This window comes from Emydura macquarii, unplaced genomic scaffold, assembly GCF_026122565.2.
Source record: "Emydura macquarii macquarii isolate MOO-44397 ecotype Brisbane River unplaced genomic scaffold, CSIRO-AGI_Emac_v2 contig_1253, whole genome shotgun sequence".
NCBI lineage: Eukaryota > Metazoa > Chordata > Testudines > Chelidae > Emydura > Emydura macquarii.
Genome location: NW_027131390.1, coordinates 37,643,881 through 37,660,210, shown reverse-complemented (window position 1 = coordinate 37,660,210; position 16,330 = coordinate 37,643,881). Strand labels below are relative to the sequence as shown.

The 16,330-nt window shown below is 45.6% G+C and overlaps 1 protein-coding gene across 2 annotated transcripts in view; it reads left to right on the top strand.

Moving 5' to 3' along the window:
* The window catches only part of MID2 (midline 2), a 246,607-nt gene that overhangs the window by 209,107 nt on the left and 21,170 nt on the right, over nt 1-16,330 (top strand). For both annotated transcript variants that reach the window (XM_067548512.1, XM_067548513.1), the window contains one exon: nt 4,739-4,900. In XM_067548512.1, coding sequence (XP_067404613.1) covers nt 4,739-4,900 — 162 coding nt within the window. The remainder of the gene's footprint in view (nt 1-4,738; nt 4,901-16,330) is intronic.

Here is a 16,330-nt window from a genome sequence, read left to right as displayed (position 1 = left end):
TACTGTCTGCTTCTGGCATGAGGCTCTACGTTTATTAGGAATCCTCATGTACCTGTCCTCAGCCAAACAGAAAGAATCAATCAGATCCTTGAACAATACTTAGGATGCTACATCAGTCATCATCAGGATGACTGGTCTTCACTGTTACCATATGTAGAGTTCTCATATAATAATGCAGATCATACATCCACAGACCATAACCTCTTTATCAGCTATGGGTACCACCCCCAATTTCACCTACGACTACCCATACCCTCCCCCCAGTCTATCTGCCTCAGACCTAGTAGAACACTTCCATCACATCCAAGAGGTTGTGAAGGGACATCTTGAAAAGACAAAGGAGGACTACAAAAGGCTTGCAGAGAAACATAGACTACAGGGACCAGCCTACTCCGTAGGACAAAAGGCATGGCTTTCAACAGAACACGTCTACAGGGACAGATCCTCCCAGAAACTAGACTATTGGTTCCTTGGCCCATACTACATTTGGTGACAAATCTACTCGGTCACCTTCGAGCTTCAGCTCCCTTGCTCCCTTAGCGTCCCCCCTGTGTTCCATGTCTCACTTCTGAAGCCATGCACTGAGAACACATTTCCTCACAGAACCCAATCACCACCCCCACCGGTACAGGTACAGGGTCAAGAGGAAAGCACTGTACACAAAGTTCTCAATTCCAGTATTACACAGAGCAAAGAATGTTCATGGTCAATTGGGAAGGTTATGGCCCAGAGGACGCACTTGGGAGCCAGAGGAAAATGTTCATGCACCTGCTCTGAGTCAGGCCTTACACAGCAGCCAGCCTCAGAAACCTGGACCCACATCACCCAGAGGGTTCCCTCAAGGAAGGGGAGGATGTCATGACCCATGTGTCTCAAATCTGGGTCAGCAGGAGCAGCCACGCTGCAGCCTGATGATGCGTGTGTACCTGGGCTTTATGAAGCCCAGCCTCAGTTTTAGGCTCAGCCCCTGCATTCCTATTGGTGGAGTCCTGGAGCAGCCGATTGGCCTGCTGGCCCCACTTTAAGCCAGCAGGAGAAACAGGAGCTATCTGAAAAAATAGGCTCCACTCTGTTCTGAACTGTGTGCCTTATGCGCCCACTCCCTCCTCCCCAGCTTGCTTTCCTGGCATCCTGACCCAGTGTGATTCCTGGCATCTGAGCGATGGTTCTGATCTCCAGCCTGTCTCCTGCCTCTGACCTCCTGGTATCCCTAACCCAACTGACTTCTGTCTTGTGACGTGGGCTCTGTCTCTGACTACTATGTCTGGCCCCCCACAACCCAGCCATCCAGCACAAGTGAAATGTTGGAGCTAGGGAGAGAATTTAACCAGTAAACTAGAGGCTCCCAGCACCCACCTTCTTCAGTGCTTCTGCTACAGCCTAGCATGCACAACACAGTTGAGCAGTGGAGCAAGGCTGCTAGAATACTGAAGCCACCTGCACTTTGAGGCAGCCTTCTGCAGCCATGTTCCCATTGTCATCAGGAGAAGGCTATGGGACCTCCTTCCAGTGATTCCAACACTCCCTGCCCCACAACACATTATTACCCCTTCACTCCTTGCTTTCCCCCCACCAGCAGCCCCTCACTTCTTCAGCCAGCACCATCCCACCACCTCCCACCCAGCCAGCACCATCCCCATCCCTCTATCTCCCATCCAGCCAGCGCCATCACCCCCTCACATCCTCAGCCAGCAATAGCAGTAAAAGTTACAGTCATTTAACACAGCAGAGCAGAGTCATCATCACATAGTTCTACCAACATAGCCAAGATGGGCCAGTGGATCGTTTCCTGGGGTACATTTTTATAACCCTTTGTGAAGCTTTTTTTGTCTGTGTTGAAATCTGCTCCATACTCCCCATCTCACAGATGATTTACATCTGGTCCTTGGGAACATCTTTGGTACCCATGCCTGGGTGTCTGTTATGCAACAGGTGAAAATTGGGTAGTTTCCATCCCCCTACACTGTGGATCTGAGTATTGCAAATTGGCCCAGGAATGTTTCATTGTCTGTTTCCTCCAGTCCTGGTAGGCTATTGCAGATTTTCACTGCAGTTTCTTCTCTAACTGACATTAGCACTTGCTTGAAACAGATATCTGTAATAAGAATGTCCCCCATGGATGCAGTGTTGCTGTTTTTCTTTCCCTTACTACTTTGTGATCTGGTTTTAGCATAGGCTATTACATAATGTGCCTGTATAATAACCACCTAATTGGGGACCCTTAGTGCTAAAAGAATAATCCTTCACTGTTTGTGAGCTAAGGGAGTAACTAACTCCCTTACCTAAGAGCTTTAGTAGACATTTAATCTCTTATGTGAATCAGACACTAGAGGGAGACAAAGTGACATATTGCTAGGATGAGTTACACTAGCCTGTAGCATCACCCATGGATTACTATTAATTATCTCTGTATCTCTTTCCCCTTTTAATCTGCGACCACTGAGCCCCATGTGGTATATATGTGATGTGACTACTAGTGGGCGGGTATTAGAACCATAAAGCAGCATAAATTATTGTTTCCTTTTATTTTTAATAAATAAAATATAAAATAAAATAAAAAAACATGTCTGTGGTGTCACTGATTACAACTTGCTGAGTGACACAGCAAGATTTTCCTGTAGGAGAGAGAGCTTGTAGGAGAGATAGCAAATAAGCTCAGGTTTCATTTGTTTACTGGGGGAACTGGTTTGAACAAAACAAAATCTACTTGTGGAGGGTGAAATTTGCTCCTGAGCAGAGCATCAGCACAAGGTTAGACCACCAATATCCCATGCAGGTCCTTAAAGGAGAGGTTAAGTGGCCATCAAGCAATGGTACACACCCCTTGTGCTGGCTTGCTGTATGGAGCTGAGTTAGAAATGATCTGCAAACTTGACACATTCAAACTGGGTTTAAACAGAGATTTGGAATGGCTCTCTTATTACAAGAGGTAAATTGCTTTGCTCACCTATTCTCCCCTCCTACTCAATGACTGTCATTAGACCTCAAGTACCCGGCTTTCATCCACCTCCCCCATTGTTCTCTATGCACTTGTATATGTATATGATGATCTTATGTTTCTCATTTCTACCTCTGCATCTGACAAAGTGAGCTGAGCTTCATGAAAGCTTATGCCTGCTAAAATTAAAGTTGTTAGTCTTTAAAGTGCCATAGAACTCTCGTTGTTTTTGCTTTTTGGATGTGAATTCACCCTCAGAACCAGGTGCCCTTTACTCTCAATGCTTGTATGATAGCAGCTATGCCTAATGAAAAGGAGTAAATATTGACCAAAACAACAACTGCTGTGTGGTGAATTTGTGCTTGGCTGTGGGAAATTCCCATTTGCAGCCAGGACACCAGTGTAGGAGAGAAGTGGACATCTCCAAGGGAAACATTTGTGGCAGAGAAGAGTTTTGCTACAAGAGGGTGGAAGCAGCTGCATGGTTCCAGCACCACCCTATCAGGAGAACAGACACAATTGCTGAACTGACAGCACTTCTTAGCTCCACTCTGGAGTATTCTCCCTGCACGTTGAGCATGTGCGGAAGGTGTGTGTGTGGCGAGTGGGGAGGGGCGTCCATATTCATAGCACCACAACCCACTGAGCCGTGAAAAGGACATGCTAGCATGGCAGGATTACATTGGCTGCTGAAAGCACAGCATGTATGGAACAAAATTCCCCCGGCATGGAGCGTGTTCAGTGGGGTGTCACTGCCAGTCCATTCCCCTCGCTGTTTGCGTTTATTCCAACCAAGTAAACTCCATCAAGAGCTTGCTGCCTTTCCAAGATGCACTTGCTGATGCATTGTTTCTCATCAGTTCCCTTGCACACCAGTATTTTATTTGCACTTTACATGGCAGCTTGAAACGGAGACTCAGTGAGGCTGCTAAAGTGTATTAGCAGCATTCCATGGCCCTGTTGCAATGGTAATTGCTGTAGACAGGGAAAGCTAATTTGAATGGCTGCAGCCAGGGTGGATTATGTTTACAGGCGGTGGTTCAGAGAAACGGGCTCAGGCTACGACCTTTCGTCTGATAAACAAATCTCTCTGCATTAAGTTACAAACCGGGAGAGCTCCCCAGTGACCTGGCACATTTGGCAAGGCCAGGGGTGCAGCTGCAGGTGCCTCCTGGAGTGACCACTGCTGCTGCTTCTCCATGATTAATGGGAGAGCTTACACCTGGAGCTCATTAGCTGCCCTTTTAAGCAGCTCTAATGAATGTGAGTCGTAAGCCAGAGACAAACCAACAATCAAGCCTGCCCACTCAGTGAGACCTCATCAGCGGCTCCTTGTATGTGGCTTATCTTGTCTTCTCCCAGGCATCCTCTGCTGGGTGTTTCATCTTCCAGATGGCCTGGCCCTGGAAGGATCTTTGTTTTAATTTCTGTTCAAAGCTTTCTCTGGCCCTCGCCCCCATCCCTTCCCAAGATAACGACATGACAGGCTGACTGAAACGCCTGCATCCCCTTTCTCATCACTCCCTGGCCTTTCCAGCTTTGACTTAGCAAGCTTTGCTTTCATGTGATAATAAAAGGAATTCCCCCAGCAGCCATTTTCTATCATTTATGTAAATTTTCCTTCAGCCTTTTCTGCAGGTTTCCGTTGTTAACTCCTGGGCAGACAGTAAATCAGTCTGAAGGATGCGTGGTCCATGAACTCCACTTTACCAGCTTGTATTGCCTTTGCATTATATCTTGTCCTCTGACTCCATTATCTGGTAATAAATCTCCTCTGCACACCTTGCTCCTGTGCTGCAGGTCTGTACAACTCCATGGATAGCTGGATGATTGTCCCCAACATCAAACAGAACCATTACACCGTGCATGGGCTGCAGAGTGGGACCAGATACATCTTCCTTGTCAAGGCCATAAACCAAGCGGGCAGCCGGAACAGCGAACCCGCCAGGCTCAAGACAAACAGTATGTGCCAGGGCATTTGTTTCAGGTTGGGTGGGAAGTAGAAAAGCAACTTTATCAATCCTGGAGTTTAAAAGGATATAGCTGAGATTTTCCTTAATTCTTTAATCGCTGTTGCTTATAACCGCCCTTTGGAAACTTGAAATCTTTGTTTGTTGTTTCCTTGCTTGACTTGTTTTTCTTCCATCATGCATACAAAACACAAAGGCTAGATTGCACTGTGAGCCCCAGGCACTGCATGCTGGCTGAGATCTCTAGAAGCCTGAAAAGCTTCTATGTGGAAAATGTCATGGACTTTGCAAACAAACATGAGAAAAAAGTTAGTTCAGACTTTGGTTCTCCCAACCTGAATTCCCTCACGGGGAGAGAAAGAGTTAAAGGCATTCTAAAAAATGGGAGTGGGATCAGATAGTAGGTCCATTGACTTCAAAGGGAAGAGGATTGGATCCGCTCTGGTTATGGAGTAGAATATGATCTGAGGAGGATTAAAGCTCATTTTCCATTAGCTCAATAACACATCTGGGATGATTATTTCCCTCTTAGTGATGGTTTGTAATATAAAAAATTAAAGGTAAAATATCAGAATGAGCAGTCGGTCTCCAAATTAGTTGTAAGTGGCTCATCTCTTGGCTTTTGTCCAGCGCTGCCTGATTTGTGCCATGTCTTGTTGATTACAAAATTCCTCTGCCTGGTCCCAACGTGCCCAGAGTTCTTTTTTGTTCGTTTTTCTTGATGTTTCAATCACGTCTGCATTCTGCACTTGACGAGGCTTTTGAAATGATTTATTGCTTCTGTCTCCTCAGTCTCTTTATGGAACCTTCACAACATTAAATACAATGAAATTAAGTAAAGTCCATACATTGGAGCAAATGGATAGAAGCTGATGAAAAACAAACTCCAATCTAATTCTCTGTTTATTAAAAATGTATCCCTCCCTCAAACGCTGTTTAAAAAGCACACTTCTTGCTTTGAAATACACACACGATGGAAATAAGAAATTGGTGACTTGACAAGCCAAGAGCTGATATGACAAACCTACTGAGAAGGAAGGAAAATAGGTTAGTTTCTGTAGCTCCCTGGGGAGGCTGCACAATTGTTGTTTTATTCAGTGTCAGTCAGAGATATTAGCACACTGCTAAGTGCAGTGCTTACAGAAGAACCTTATTTACTGTACTAAATACATACTGTACCAAATTTTTAATTCTTACTTTTCACTGTGGCTCTGTCTGCAGCTGTTTCCTACGTTTGCCAAAATGTAAAGCAGGAATTGCATAAAATGCTATAAAAAGTGCTAAACATTACTGTCATACATATCACAAAATGAACCGCTAACTCTGGGATTGCATGATTGTTTAAATGATCACTGCATCCCCAACCCAGCCAGGGTGGAGCTGGGCATTGGAACTGTAGAGCTGGGAACCTGTCTCTCCTATGCCCTCAATGTTGCTCCTATTGGAGCCCAGGCAGGAAACAGTCTGCTTTGAATGCTCAGAGGGCAGGGCAAAAGCTGGAAGGGGGAGGGAAAGTTATATAAAGTTATAGATAAATAAACTCAAGTATCTTTCACTACATTGTAACACAGCTACCATTTCCTGAGTATGCAGAGAATGAGCAATGCACTGGAAAGGCGCCTGTCTCTTCAAGGTTCTCCTGAATGTATTTACAGGCCAATTTGTTGCACATCACAAACAAATGTATTGTTCTTTGTGTGTGAGGATTCTGCCACTTTGTATTGGGTTTGTAGTAGCTTGCTCTTGGCCATTTTTCCTTTCTATCTTTGTCAGTGTAGAACCCCGTGTGCAGCAATTTATTATGCTCCTTCAAAACAGCCAATTATAACAGAGCACATACTTCACAAATGATGCAACTTCAGATAAATGTCAACTGCCATAAAAGAAAAGAATGGCCAGTTAATCTATTTCAGATTCTACTCTCTGCTTCTGAAGTGGTATTTTGAGAGATTCCATCATAGACTTAAGATCTGTGGCAAGACAGATATTAACTCCCCGAATGACTACAGGGAAGATTTGGTAGGGGAAGTAGAAGTGGGTGGCAACCTAGGCAGCAGTGACCATGAGATGGTCGAGTTCAGGATCCTGACAAAAGGAAGAAAGGAGAACAGCAGGATACGGACCAGGGACTTCAGAAAAGCAGACTTTGACTCCCTCAGGGAGCTGATGGGCACGATCCCCTGGGAGGCTAATATGAAGGGGAAAGGAATCCAAGAGAGTTGGCTGTATTTTAAAGAAACCTTATTGAGGACACAGGAACAAACCATCCCAATGTGCAGAAAGAATAGCAAATATGGTAGGCATCCAGTTTGGCTTAACAAAGGAGTTTTTGGTGAACTTAAACACAAAAAAGAAGCTTACAAGAAGTGGAAGCTTTATCAGATGACTAGAGAGGATTATAAAAATACTGCTCGAACATGCAGGAATGAAATCAGGAAGGCCAAAGCACAATTAGAGTTGCAGCTAGCAAGGGATGTGAAGGGGAACAAGAAGGGTTTCTACAGGTATGTTACCAACAAGAGGAAGATTAGGGAAAGTGTGGGCCCCTTATAGAATGGGGGAGGCAACCTAGTGACAGAGGATGTGGAGAAAGCTGAGGTACTCGAAGCCTTTTTGCCTCTGTCTTCACAGACAAGGTCAGCTCCCAGACTACTGCACTGGGCGGCACAGAATGGGAAGGAGGTGAACATCCCACAGTGCTGAAGGAACAGGTCCAAGACTGTCTAGAAAGTTTGGACATACACAAGTCCATGGGGCCAGATGCAATGCTCCCGAGAGTGCTGAGGGAGTTGGCTGATGTGATTTCAGAGCCTTTGGCTATTATCTTTGAAAACTCGTGGCAATTGGGGGAGATCCCTGATGACTGGAAAAAAGCAAATATAGTGCCCATCTTCAAGAAAGGGAGGAAAGAGGATCCAGGGAACTACAGATGGGTCAGCCTCACCTCAATCCCTGGAAAAATCATGGAGCAGGTCCTCAAGGAATCCATTTTAAGACACTTGGAAGAGAGGAAGGTGATCAGGAACAATCAACATGGATTCACCAAAGGAAAGTCATGCCTGACCAACCTGATTGCTTTCTATGAAGAGGTGACAGGCTCTGTGGATGTGGGGAAAGCGGTGGACGTGATATACCTTTACTTTGCAAAGCTTTGATAATGGTCTCTCACAGTATTCTTATCAGCAAGTTAAGGAAATATAGGTTGGATGAATGGACTATAAAATGGATAGAGAACTGGCTAGAGCATAGGGCTCAACGAGGAGTGATCAGTGGCTCCATGTCTAGCTGGCAGTCGGTCACAAGCAGAGTTCCCCAGGGGTCGGGCCTGGGGCCAGTTTTGTTCAACATCTTCATTAATGATCTGGAGGATGGGGTAGATTGCACCCTCAGCAAGTTTGCGGATGACACTAAGCTGGGGGGAATGGTAGATACCCTGGAAGGTAGGGATAGGATACAGAAGGACCTAAACAAAGTAGAGGATTGGGCCAAAAGAAATCTGATGGGGTTCAACAAGGACAAGTACAGAGTCCTCCACTTAGGAAGGAAGAATCCCATGCACAGCTATAGACTGGGGACCGACGAGCTAGGCAGCAGCTCTGCAGACAAGGACCTGGGGGTAACAGTGGATAAAAAGCTGGATATGAGTCAGCAGTGTGCCCTGGTTGTCAAGAAGGCTAATAGCATATTGGGCTGCATTAGGAGGGGCATTGCCAGCAGGTCACAGGAAGTGATTATTCCCCTCTATTCGGCATTGGTGAGGACACATTGTGTCCAGTTTTGGGCCCCCCACTACAAAAAGGATGCGGAGAAGTTGGAGAGAGTCCAGCGGAGGGCAACAAAAATGGTTAGGGGGCTGGAGCACAAGACTTATGAGGAGAGGCTGAGGGAACTAGGCTTGTTTAGTCTGCAAAAGAGAAGAATGAGGGGGGATTTGATAGCAGACTTTAACTACCTGAAAGGGGGTTCCAGGGAGGATGGAGCTAGGCTGTTCTCAGTGGTGGCAGATGACAGAACAAGGAGCAATGTTCTCAAGTTGCAGTGGGGGAGGTCTAGATTGGACATTAGGAAAAAGTTTTTCAATAGGAGGGTGGTGAAGCACTGGAATGGGTTACCTAGAGAGGTGGTGGAATCTCCATCTTTAGAGGTTTTTAAGCTGAGGCTTGACAAAGCCCGGGCTGGGATGATATAGCTGAGGTTAGTCCTGCTTTGAGCAGGGGGTTGGACTAGATGACCTCCTGAGGTCCCTTCCAACTCTAATATTCTATGATTCTATGATCTGGTAAGCGTGCCCTTCTGGGCTATCTGTTGATGTTAGGAACAGTTGGAAGTGCGTATCCTATGCACCTTTACATGGTTGGGTCTATCAATGGTTCCAGTTTGGATTTACAGGGGTGGCGGATCAGGTTGGGACTAGTCTGAGTATCAGGCCATGTCTGGTCTTTGTTTGATGTGGGTCTACATTAAGGTCTGAGATTTATCTGGATTTGGGACCAGGGCATTGGCTGGTCCAGTTTTCAGACTCCAAGAAATGATTCTAACTTAACAATAAAACACTAGCCAAATGCTAAGGAATGGCCCCTGTCTCCTCTGTGAGGATCTTCAGACCTCCGTACACAGTATGCGTGTGTACCACACAAGTCAAGGCTGTATCTAGTCACATAAACTACTATCAGCTCCTACGTTCTGGGCAAACCAGTTGATCATCGACTATAAGAGTGATTCAGCTGCTGTAATGTATTATTCAATAATTTTCTAAACCCGTTTGAAATTGAAGTTGGGAACATCTGAAAGCTTGATCTCATCCCATGGGGAGTTGCTTCACAGTGGTGTCTGCAGCTCTGCTGGGTGAGCACCAGATCTCTAAGATCTTTCTGTTAACATCAGTAATGTATTAACACAAATATGTTCCCAGGAGCTGAGTGGTATGTACCAAGCAATCCCTAAACAAGCAAACCCACAGGGAGTCCGTTTGGAGATTTGTATGTTTTGATAGTTTTATTGTGTTTCTGTTATTCAGCAGCTCCATCGCAATCCATTGCAATGCTTTTCCTCCTCCAAGACAATGTCAGAGAAGAGGAGAATAATCACCAGTTTTCATGTGCACTCTCAATCTTGTCCTCTGCTTTGCAGCCTTCATTCATAAGTTAGTTTTCTGACTTCCTAACATACAGTGTGGGCTTTCATACTATGCAGAGGGACCTGGTCCGTCTTTTCTTTTTCTTTTCTTTGCCTTCCTGCCTGCACCCTCAGATGCACAGGGCACCCAAGAGTTTCAGCCGTTTGTTTTGGTCTTGTGCTGGTGTGTTCAGACTAATGGATTTAGCTTCTTTCTCTGGACCAGGTATAAGAATGTAAATTGACGGAGAGAGACACCCTCAGTTAGACTTTGCATCCTGATTATTTCTGAGTAATCAGAATCGTTGACTTCTTAGGGCAGGTCTACACAACAGCTTAAGTCGATCTAACTTATGTCACTCAGGGATGTGAAAAAGACACTCCCCTGAGCGACACAAGATTCAGCAACCTAAGCACTGTCCACACCAGTGCTATGCTGGGGGGAGACACTCCCACCAACATAGCTTCCACATCTCATGGAGGTGGAGTAATTATGCCAACAGGAGAGTACTCTCACGTCGGCAGACAGCATCTTCTTCAGATGTGCTACAGCAGTGCAGCTGCACCCATGTAGCGCTTCTAATGTAGATCTGCCCTCTGATGGCTGACCAGCCCTGGAACATTGTCAGTTCTGCTTTCCAGCTGAAGTAGACAAGAAAAATCAATGCAAAGAAAGGCTTTGGGCGTGTGCTGCTTGCGGCATATTCTCCTGGGATTATTTGCTTGGTTTGCACTTTAGCCATGCAGACCAGCCCCAGAGATTTGCATCCTTCCTAAACATGGGAGTCCAAGATCATCCCTAGGAGATGTTGTATTGAAAGCCAAACCAGACCAGGGACTTAGTTTCTCACCTAGGGTATAAATCCAGGTGACTTCAGGAGGGTTTCTGTCCCAATTCCCAACTACCACAGGAGGTCTGCATTCCCTTCCTGAAAAAATGCAGTGGGATCAAGACTCCTGAAAGCTTTCATCTTGCCTCCTTTGCTGCTCCCCAAGAGGGTAGAGGGCAGGACCATCCACAGAGCCACCTGGAGGTGGATGAAAGATACGCAGCACTCCCCAAAGGGGAGGTAGGGCGGCTGGTGCAGAGTGCTCCCATTGTGCTGTGTCCACATGCGCTCCTGCACTTTCGGCTCAGTCTTGCTCTCTATGCCTTTAAAGAAATTCAAGCTTCATTTCCATGATGATAGCTAGGGAGGAGAGTGTTGGAGCCGTAAAACCTAACTCAGTGCCTCTTCCCTGCAAAATGGCAGAGGCTTAATGAAGAGAGTCCGCCGTTTACTCATTCTCCACTGGAATCAATAGGGCTAGAACAATTGAGTGAATAAGTGCTCTTTCAGTCCTGGTTCTGCAGGCGGAACAGAAGGAGCCAAATGAAGATATAGTTAGAGAGCTTTCTAATGTGCAGAGCCTTGGCATGTTTGCATAATAAGGTGCTTTACAAATGAGGCTGTATTGTGCAGAGCTCTAGCACGCGTCTCCAAAAACCCTGGGCTTGCATGTACCAGTAGAGCTGGGACCAGTAGCAATTGTTTAGCATACCAACAGGTTTGGTTCCCAGAGCTAAACTCTATAGAAGCGGCATGAATAGGAGAGGGAGATTGTCTGGGGCTCCCAATCCACCTTCACAGTTTCTACTGAACCAACCAGCCTAGCTGGCCAACCTGTAGCCTGTTGTTAACCTGTCCGATTCTGTGGGCTTTTAGAAATAGATATTTCTTCATCTCTAGCATAAATATCTCTTCAGCTTCAGTTCCTTGTGACAGCATGCAGTTCCTATTAACAGAGTTACCTTGCTGTGTGTGTGGGGCGGGGGGGTTTGCTAAACTTCTCTGGCAATCTGATTTCCAATATCTTATGGAGTGTGTGGCTTTGGGCATGTTGGCGTTGCACAATGTTGGTTGTGCAGATTAGGACATGGGTATCATTTGGCTTACATCTTCTGGCATGACAAGTGAGTTAGCAGATCCTGTTGAGCATCATTGTAAATTACTCCCCTGACAGAGTGCTGAGAAGCAAAGGAAAATCTAGTATACTGACTGGCCCATTAACTATCTTTGTCATGTTTACTTAGGTAAACAGAAAAACACATTTCCTGGTCTAAATATTAATACCCAGCCACAATGGAACTAATACACATGCAATTAAATTAGAAGGAGGTGAAGCACAGTGAGAAATTATCTGTAGAGAATGACAAAGAAATATTTCTGTAAAAGACAAAAGCAGTTTCAAACTGTCATATTTTAAAGTTTTAAAGACTGCCGTCTATGATGAGATGACTGGCTCTGAGGATGTGGGGAAAGCAGTGGATGTGATATACCTTGACTTTAGCAAAGCTTTTGACACCGGTCTCCCACAGTATTCTTATCAGCAAGTTAAATAAATATGGGTTGGATGAATGGCCTATCAGAGGGATAGAGAGCTGGCTAGATCATCAGGCTCAACAGATAGTGATCAATGGCTCAGTGCCTAGTTGGCAGCTGGTAACAAGTGGAGTGCCCCAGGGGTCGGTGCTGAGACTGGTTTTGTTCAACATCTTCATTAATGATCAGGAGGATGGAGTGGATTGCATCCTCAGCAAGTTTGCAGATGACACTAAGCTGCGGGAAGTAGTAGATATGCTGGAGGGCAGGGATAGGATACAGAGTGACCTAAACGATTTAGAGAATTGGGCCAAAAGAAATCTGATGAGGTTCAACAAAGACAAGTGCAGAGTCCTGCACTTAGGACGGAAGAATCCCATGCATAGCTACAGACTGGGGACCGACTGGCTAGGCAGCTGTTCGGCAGAAAAGTTACTGGGGTAACAGTGGACAAGAAGCTGTATGTGAATCAACAATGTGCTCTTATTGCCAAGAAGACTAATGGCATATTGGACTGCATTAGTAGGAGCATTGCCTGCAGATCGAGAGAAGTGATTATTCCACTCTATTCAGTGAGACCACACTGGTGAGACCACATCTGGAGTACTGTGTCATTTTGGGCCCCCAACTACAGGAAGGATGTGGACAAATTAGAAAGATTCCAGCAGAAGGCAACAAAAATGATTAGGGGGCTGGAGCACATGACTTATGATGAGAGGCTGAGGGAACTAGGCTTGTTTAGTCTGTAGAAGAAAAGAATGAGGGGGGATTTGATAGCAGCCTTCAACTACCTGAAAGGGGGTTCCAGGGAGGATGGAGTTAGGCTGTTCTCAGTGGTGGCAGATGACAGAACTAGGAGCAATGGTCTCAAGTTGCAGTGGGGGAGGTCTAGGTTCGATATTAGGAAAAAAGTTTTCATTAAGAGGGTGGTGAAGCACTGGAATGTGTTACCTAGAGAGGTAGTAGAATCTCCATCCTTAGAGGTTATTAAGGCCCGGCTTGACAAAGCTCTGGCTGGGATGATTTAGTTGGGGTTGGTCCTGCTTTGAGAACGGGGTTGGACTAGATGATCTCCTGAGGTCCCTTCCAACCCTACTCTTCTATGAGTCTATGAAAGTTGCTTTTGATTTAGGTGGAGAGACAGAATGCTTTATGGCCAGTGAGTGGAAATGGCAGAGACCTGACTATCCTGGGCTTTCAAAACAACAGGACATTCTGGAACTGTAACCTTGGAAATTATTAGCAACAAATCCCAAAGCTTCATAAATTAGACGAACGTTGAACAAGACAAGTAAGAAATAGACTCGGAGTGGAAGGAAAAAGTCATCCATGCTGCAGACAAACTGAGCAGGGAAATATTTCCAGTTGTGGCTGAGAGAACAAATGAAAAAACCAGCCCCGTTTTTGAAGCACAATCCCAAGGGGAACTAGCAGGGTATTTGAAGAGAATTTTCTCCAGCTCTTATGTGCATTCCACATGGCAGCATAGAGTTCAATACCCAGTGAAGGGCCTGTCCAGTAAATGATCCCAGCACAGCTCTCTGAGACACCAAGTTAATTTGACAAACGATGTCCATCTTCCCACATTAAAGGAGAGACAGGGAAGGGACAGAGTAGGTTGCAATTCCCTGAAATACACTGAAACAAAGAGCTTTTTAGGTGTGAAAAGAGAGATCCTAGGCCTTAAAATGACCCTGCCTTGAGGGATTTACGCTGACTGTGCCCTATAGCTTCCATCCAGCAATTTCTACACCCACCTTCACTACAATTTTACAGCTGTGGACCAAGTGTGCCCCTGTGATAGCCTGGCAGGTTCAGGGCCCATGTGTGGGGCACAGGGCTCTTCTATTGAGATGTCAGGTGCTCAAGCTCAATGTTGGGATGCAGAGGGTATGTCTAATGAGTCACTCGAAGGTTAAATCAGTGGTGTCTAGTCAGCGCCAGTGTAGGAAGTGTAAGGGGGTTGGACTAGATCTCTGAGGCTGAGGGAGCTAGGGGCAGAGACAGAGGGTGGAGGGGGGCAGCCCAGAGTGCAGAGAGAGCTTTGGTTGACGCTTACGCTTTGATGGGCATAGCCAAGACTCGGAGCCCTATGGATGAGTTGGAAATGCCTCTGATGTTTTTAGGAAGAGAGGTGCAGCCTCATATTGGAGGAGGGGTCAGCCCAAAAAGGAACTCATCAGGCTTTCCATCTCTTGTGCTGAAATGTTTGAAAATGTATCTCTTTGGTTCACAAGGACAAGTTCTCCCTGCCATACACATATATAACTAGAAATCTGAGGTTTGTCATTGAGGATTAGGGCCACCAATTCTGTGGCCAGAAGGAACCGTTGTGATCATCTAGTCTAACCTCCTGTATACCACAGGCCAGAGAACTGCCTCACAAGAATTCCTGGAGTAGATCTTTTAGAAAAACATCCAATCTTGATTTTAAAATGGTCAATGATGACCCTTGATAAATTATTCCAGTGCTTAATTATTCTCAACGTTATAAATATACGCCTTATTTCATCAGAATTTGTCTAGCTTCAACTTCCAGCCATTGGATCATGTTAGATCTTTCTCTGCTAGACTGTAGAGCCCGTTATTTGTTCCCCACATAACTACTTATAGACTATAATCAAGTTACCCCTTAACCTGCTCTTTGGTAAGCTAAATAGATTGAGCTCTGAGTCTGTCACTCTAAGATAGATTTTCTAATCTTTTAATCATTCTTGTGGCTCTTCTCTGACCCCTCTCCCTTTTATCAACATCCTTCTTGAATTGTGGGCACCAGAACTGGACACAGGATTCCAGCAGTGGTTGCACCAGTGCCAAATACTCGGATTCAAGATTCCTGTATTTGTACATCCCAGGATCACAGTTGCTGTTGTGGCCACTAAAGCTCATGTTCAGCTGACTATCTCTCCCCACAAATTCATGGTCCAGCTAGCCTGTGTTTTAGAAGATGACAATACCTGATGTTTCAAAAGAAGGAGAAATCTCCCCACATCCGGCTGCATCTTAACCAATTATATAATATTGTTGGTTGCACAAAGAATTATCCTCCCTTGATCCCAGCAGGTAATCGGTTTACTATCCCTATCATTGCCTTAGCTTGCATAGCTGCTATTGCTGTTAATGGTAATAAAGCTACCCACGGTGGTGTGCAGGAATCCTTCATCTGCCCTGGCACGGAATCCAAACTCTCCTCTGCCCTTCCATTTTCATCGTTGTTTCTGTGTCATTGACCCTCTTCATTAACCTTCAAAGTTTTCCTTGAAGCATCAGCAACTCTTTAGGAAAAAACAAACCTTCCTCTTTCCTCTCCAACCCAGCACACCCATAAACCCAGTCAGGATATCCTCCTCTGAGTTCAGCTGCATTTCTGCAATTCCTGAAACTCTCTGGGGAAGGAAAATAAAATTAAAATAATAAACAGCCCAGAGGGGGCATCCTTGTAGTGCCTGGCCTTACAGCTGGCTAGCTATAAACCCTTGTGCAGGCGCAGCATGTGAATGAAGAGCCGAAGGGATAAAGGGAATAGTCCAATGAGCTGCATTTGTGAGATGAAAGCTACCTGACTGACAGGCCTGAAATAGATGTTAATCAAAACTGACAGCAGAAGCTGTCATAACTCCCAGCTTCCTGACAGGCAGCACTGTGCTTGAAGAGGTGTCATCACAAATGAGGAGGTGTGTGCTGACTTGGGGGCCGGGGGAAGAGCAGTGAAAGTTTTGGGAGAGGGAGCAGGGTGCAGCGATGCCACTCTGCCTGCATTCTCCTTGTGGAGTTAAAAGGCCACACAAGAATATGCTGCAGGAAATAGTCCTACCCTGTGCCCTTAGGGGCAAGTGACTGGATGGCACCTAATGGTTCCTCTCCAGCTCTCAGTAATTTCATCCCATTACCTTTTTTTGCAGCCCTTTGGCACTGAAGGTTTTATTCTCTTGCTTTGTAGCAGC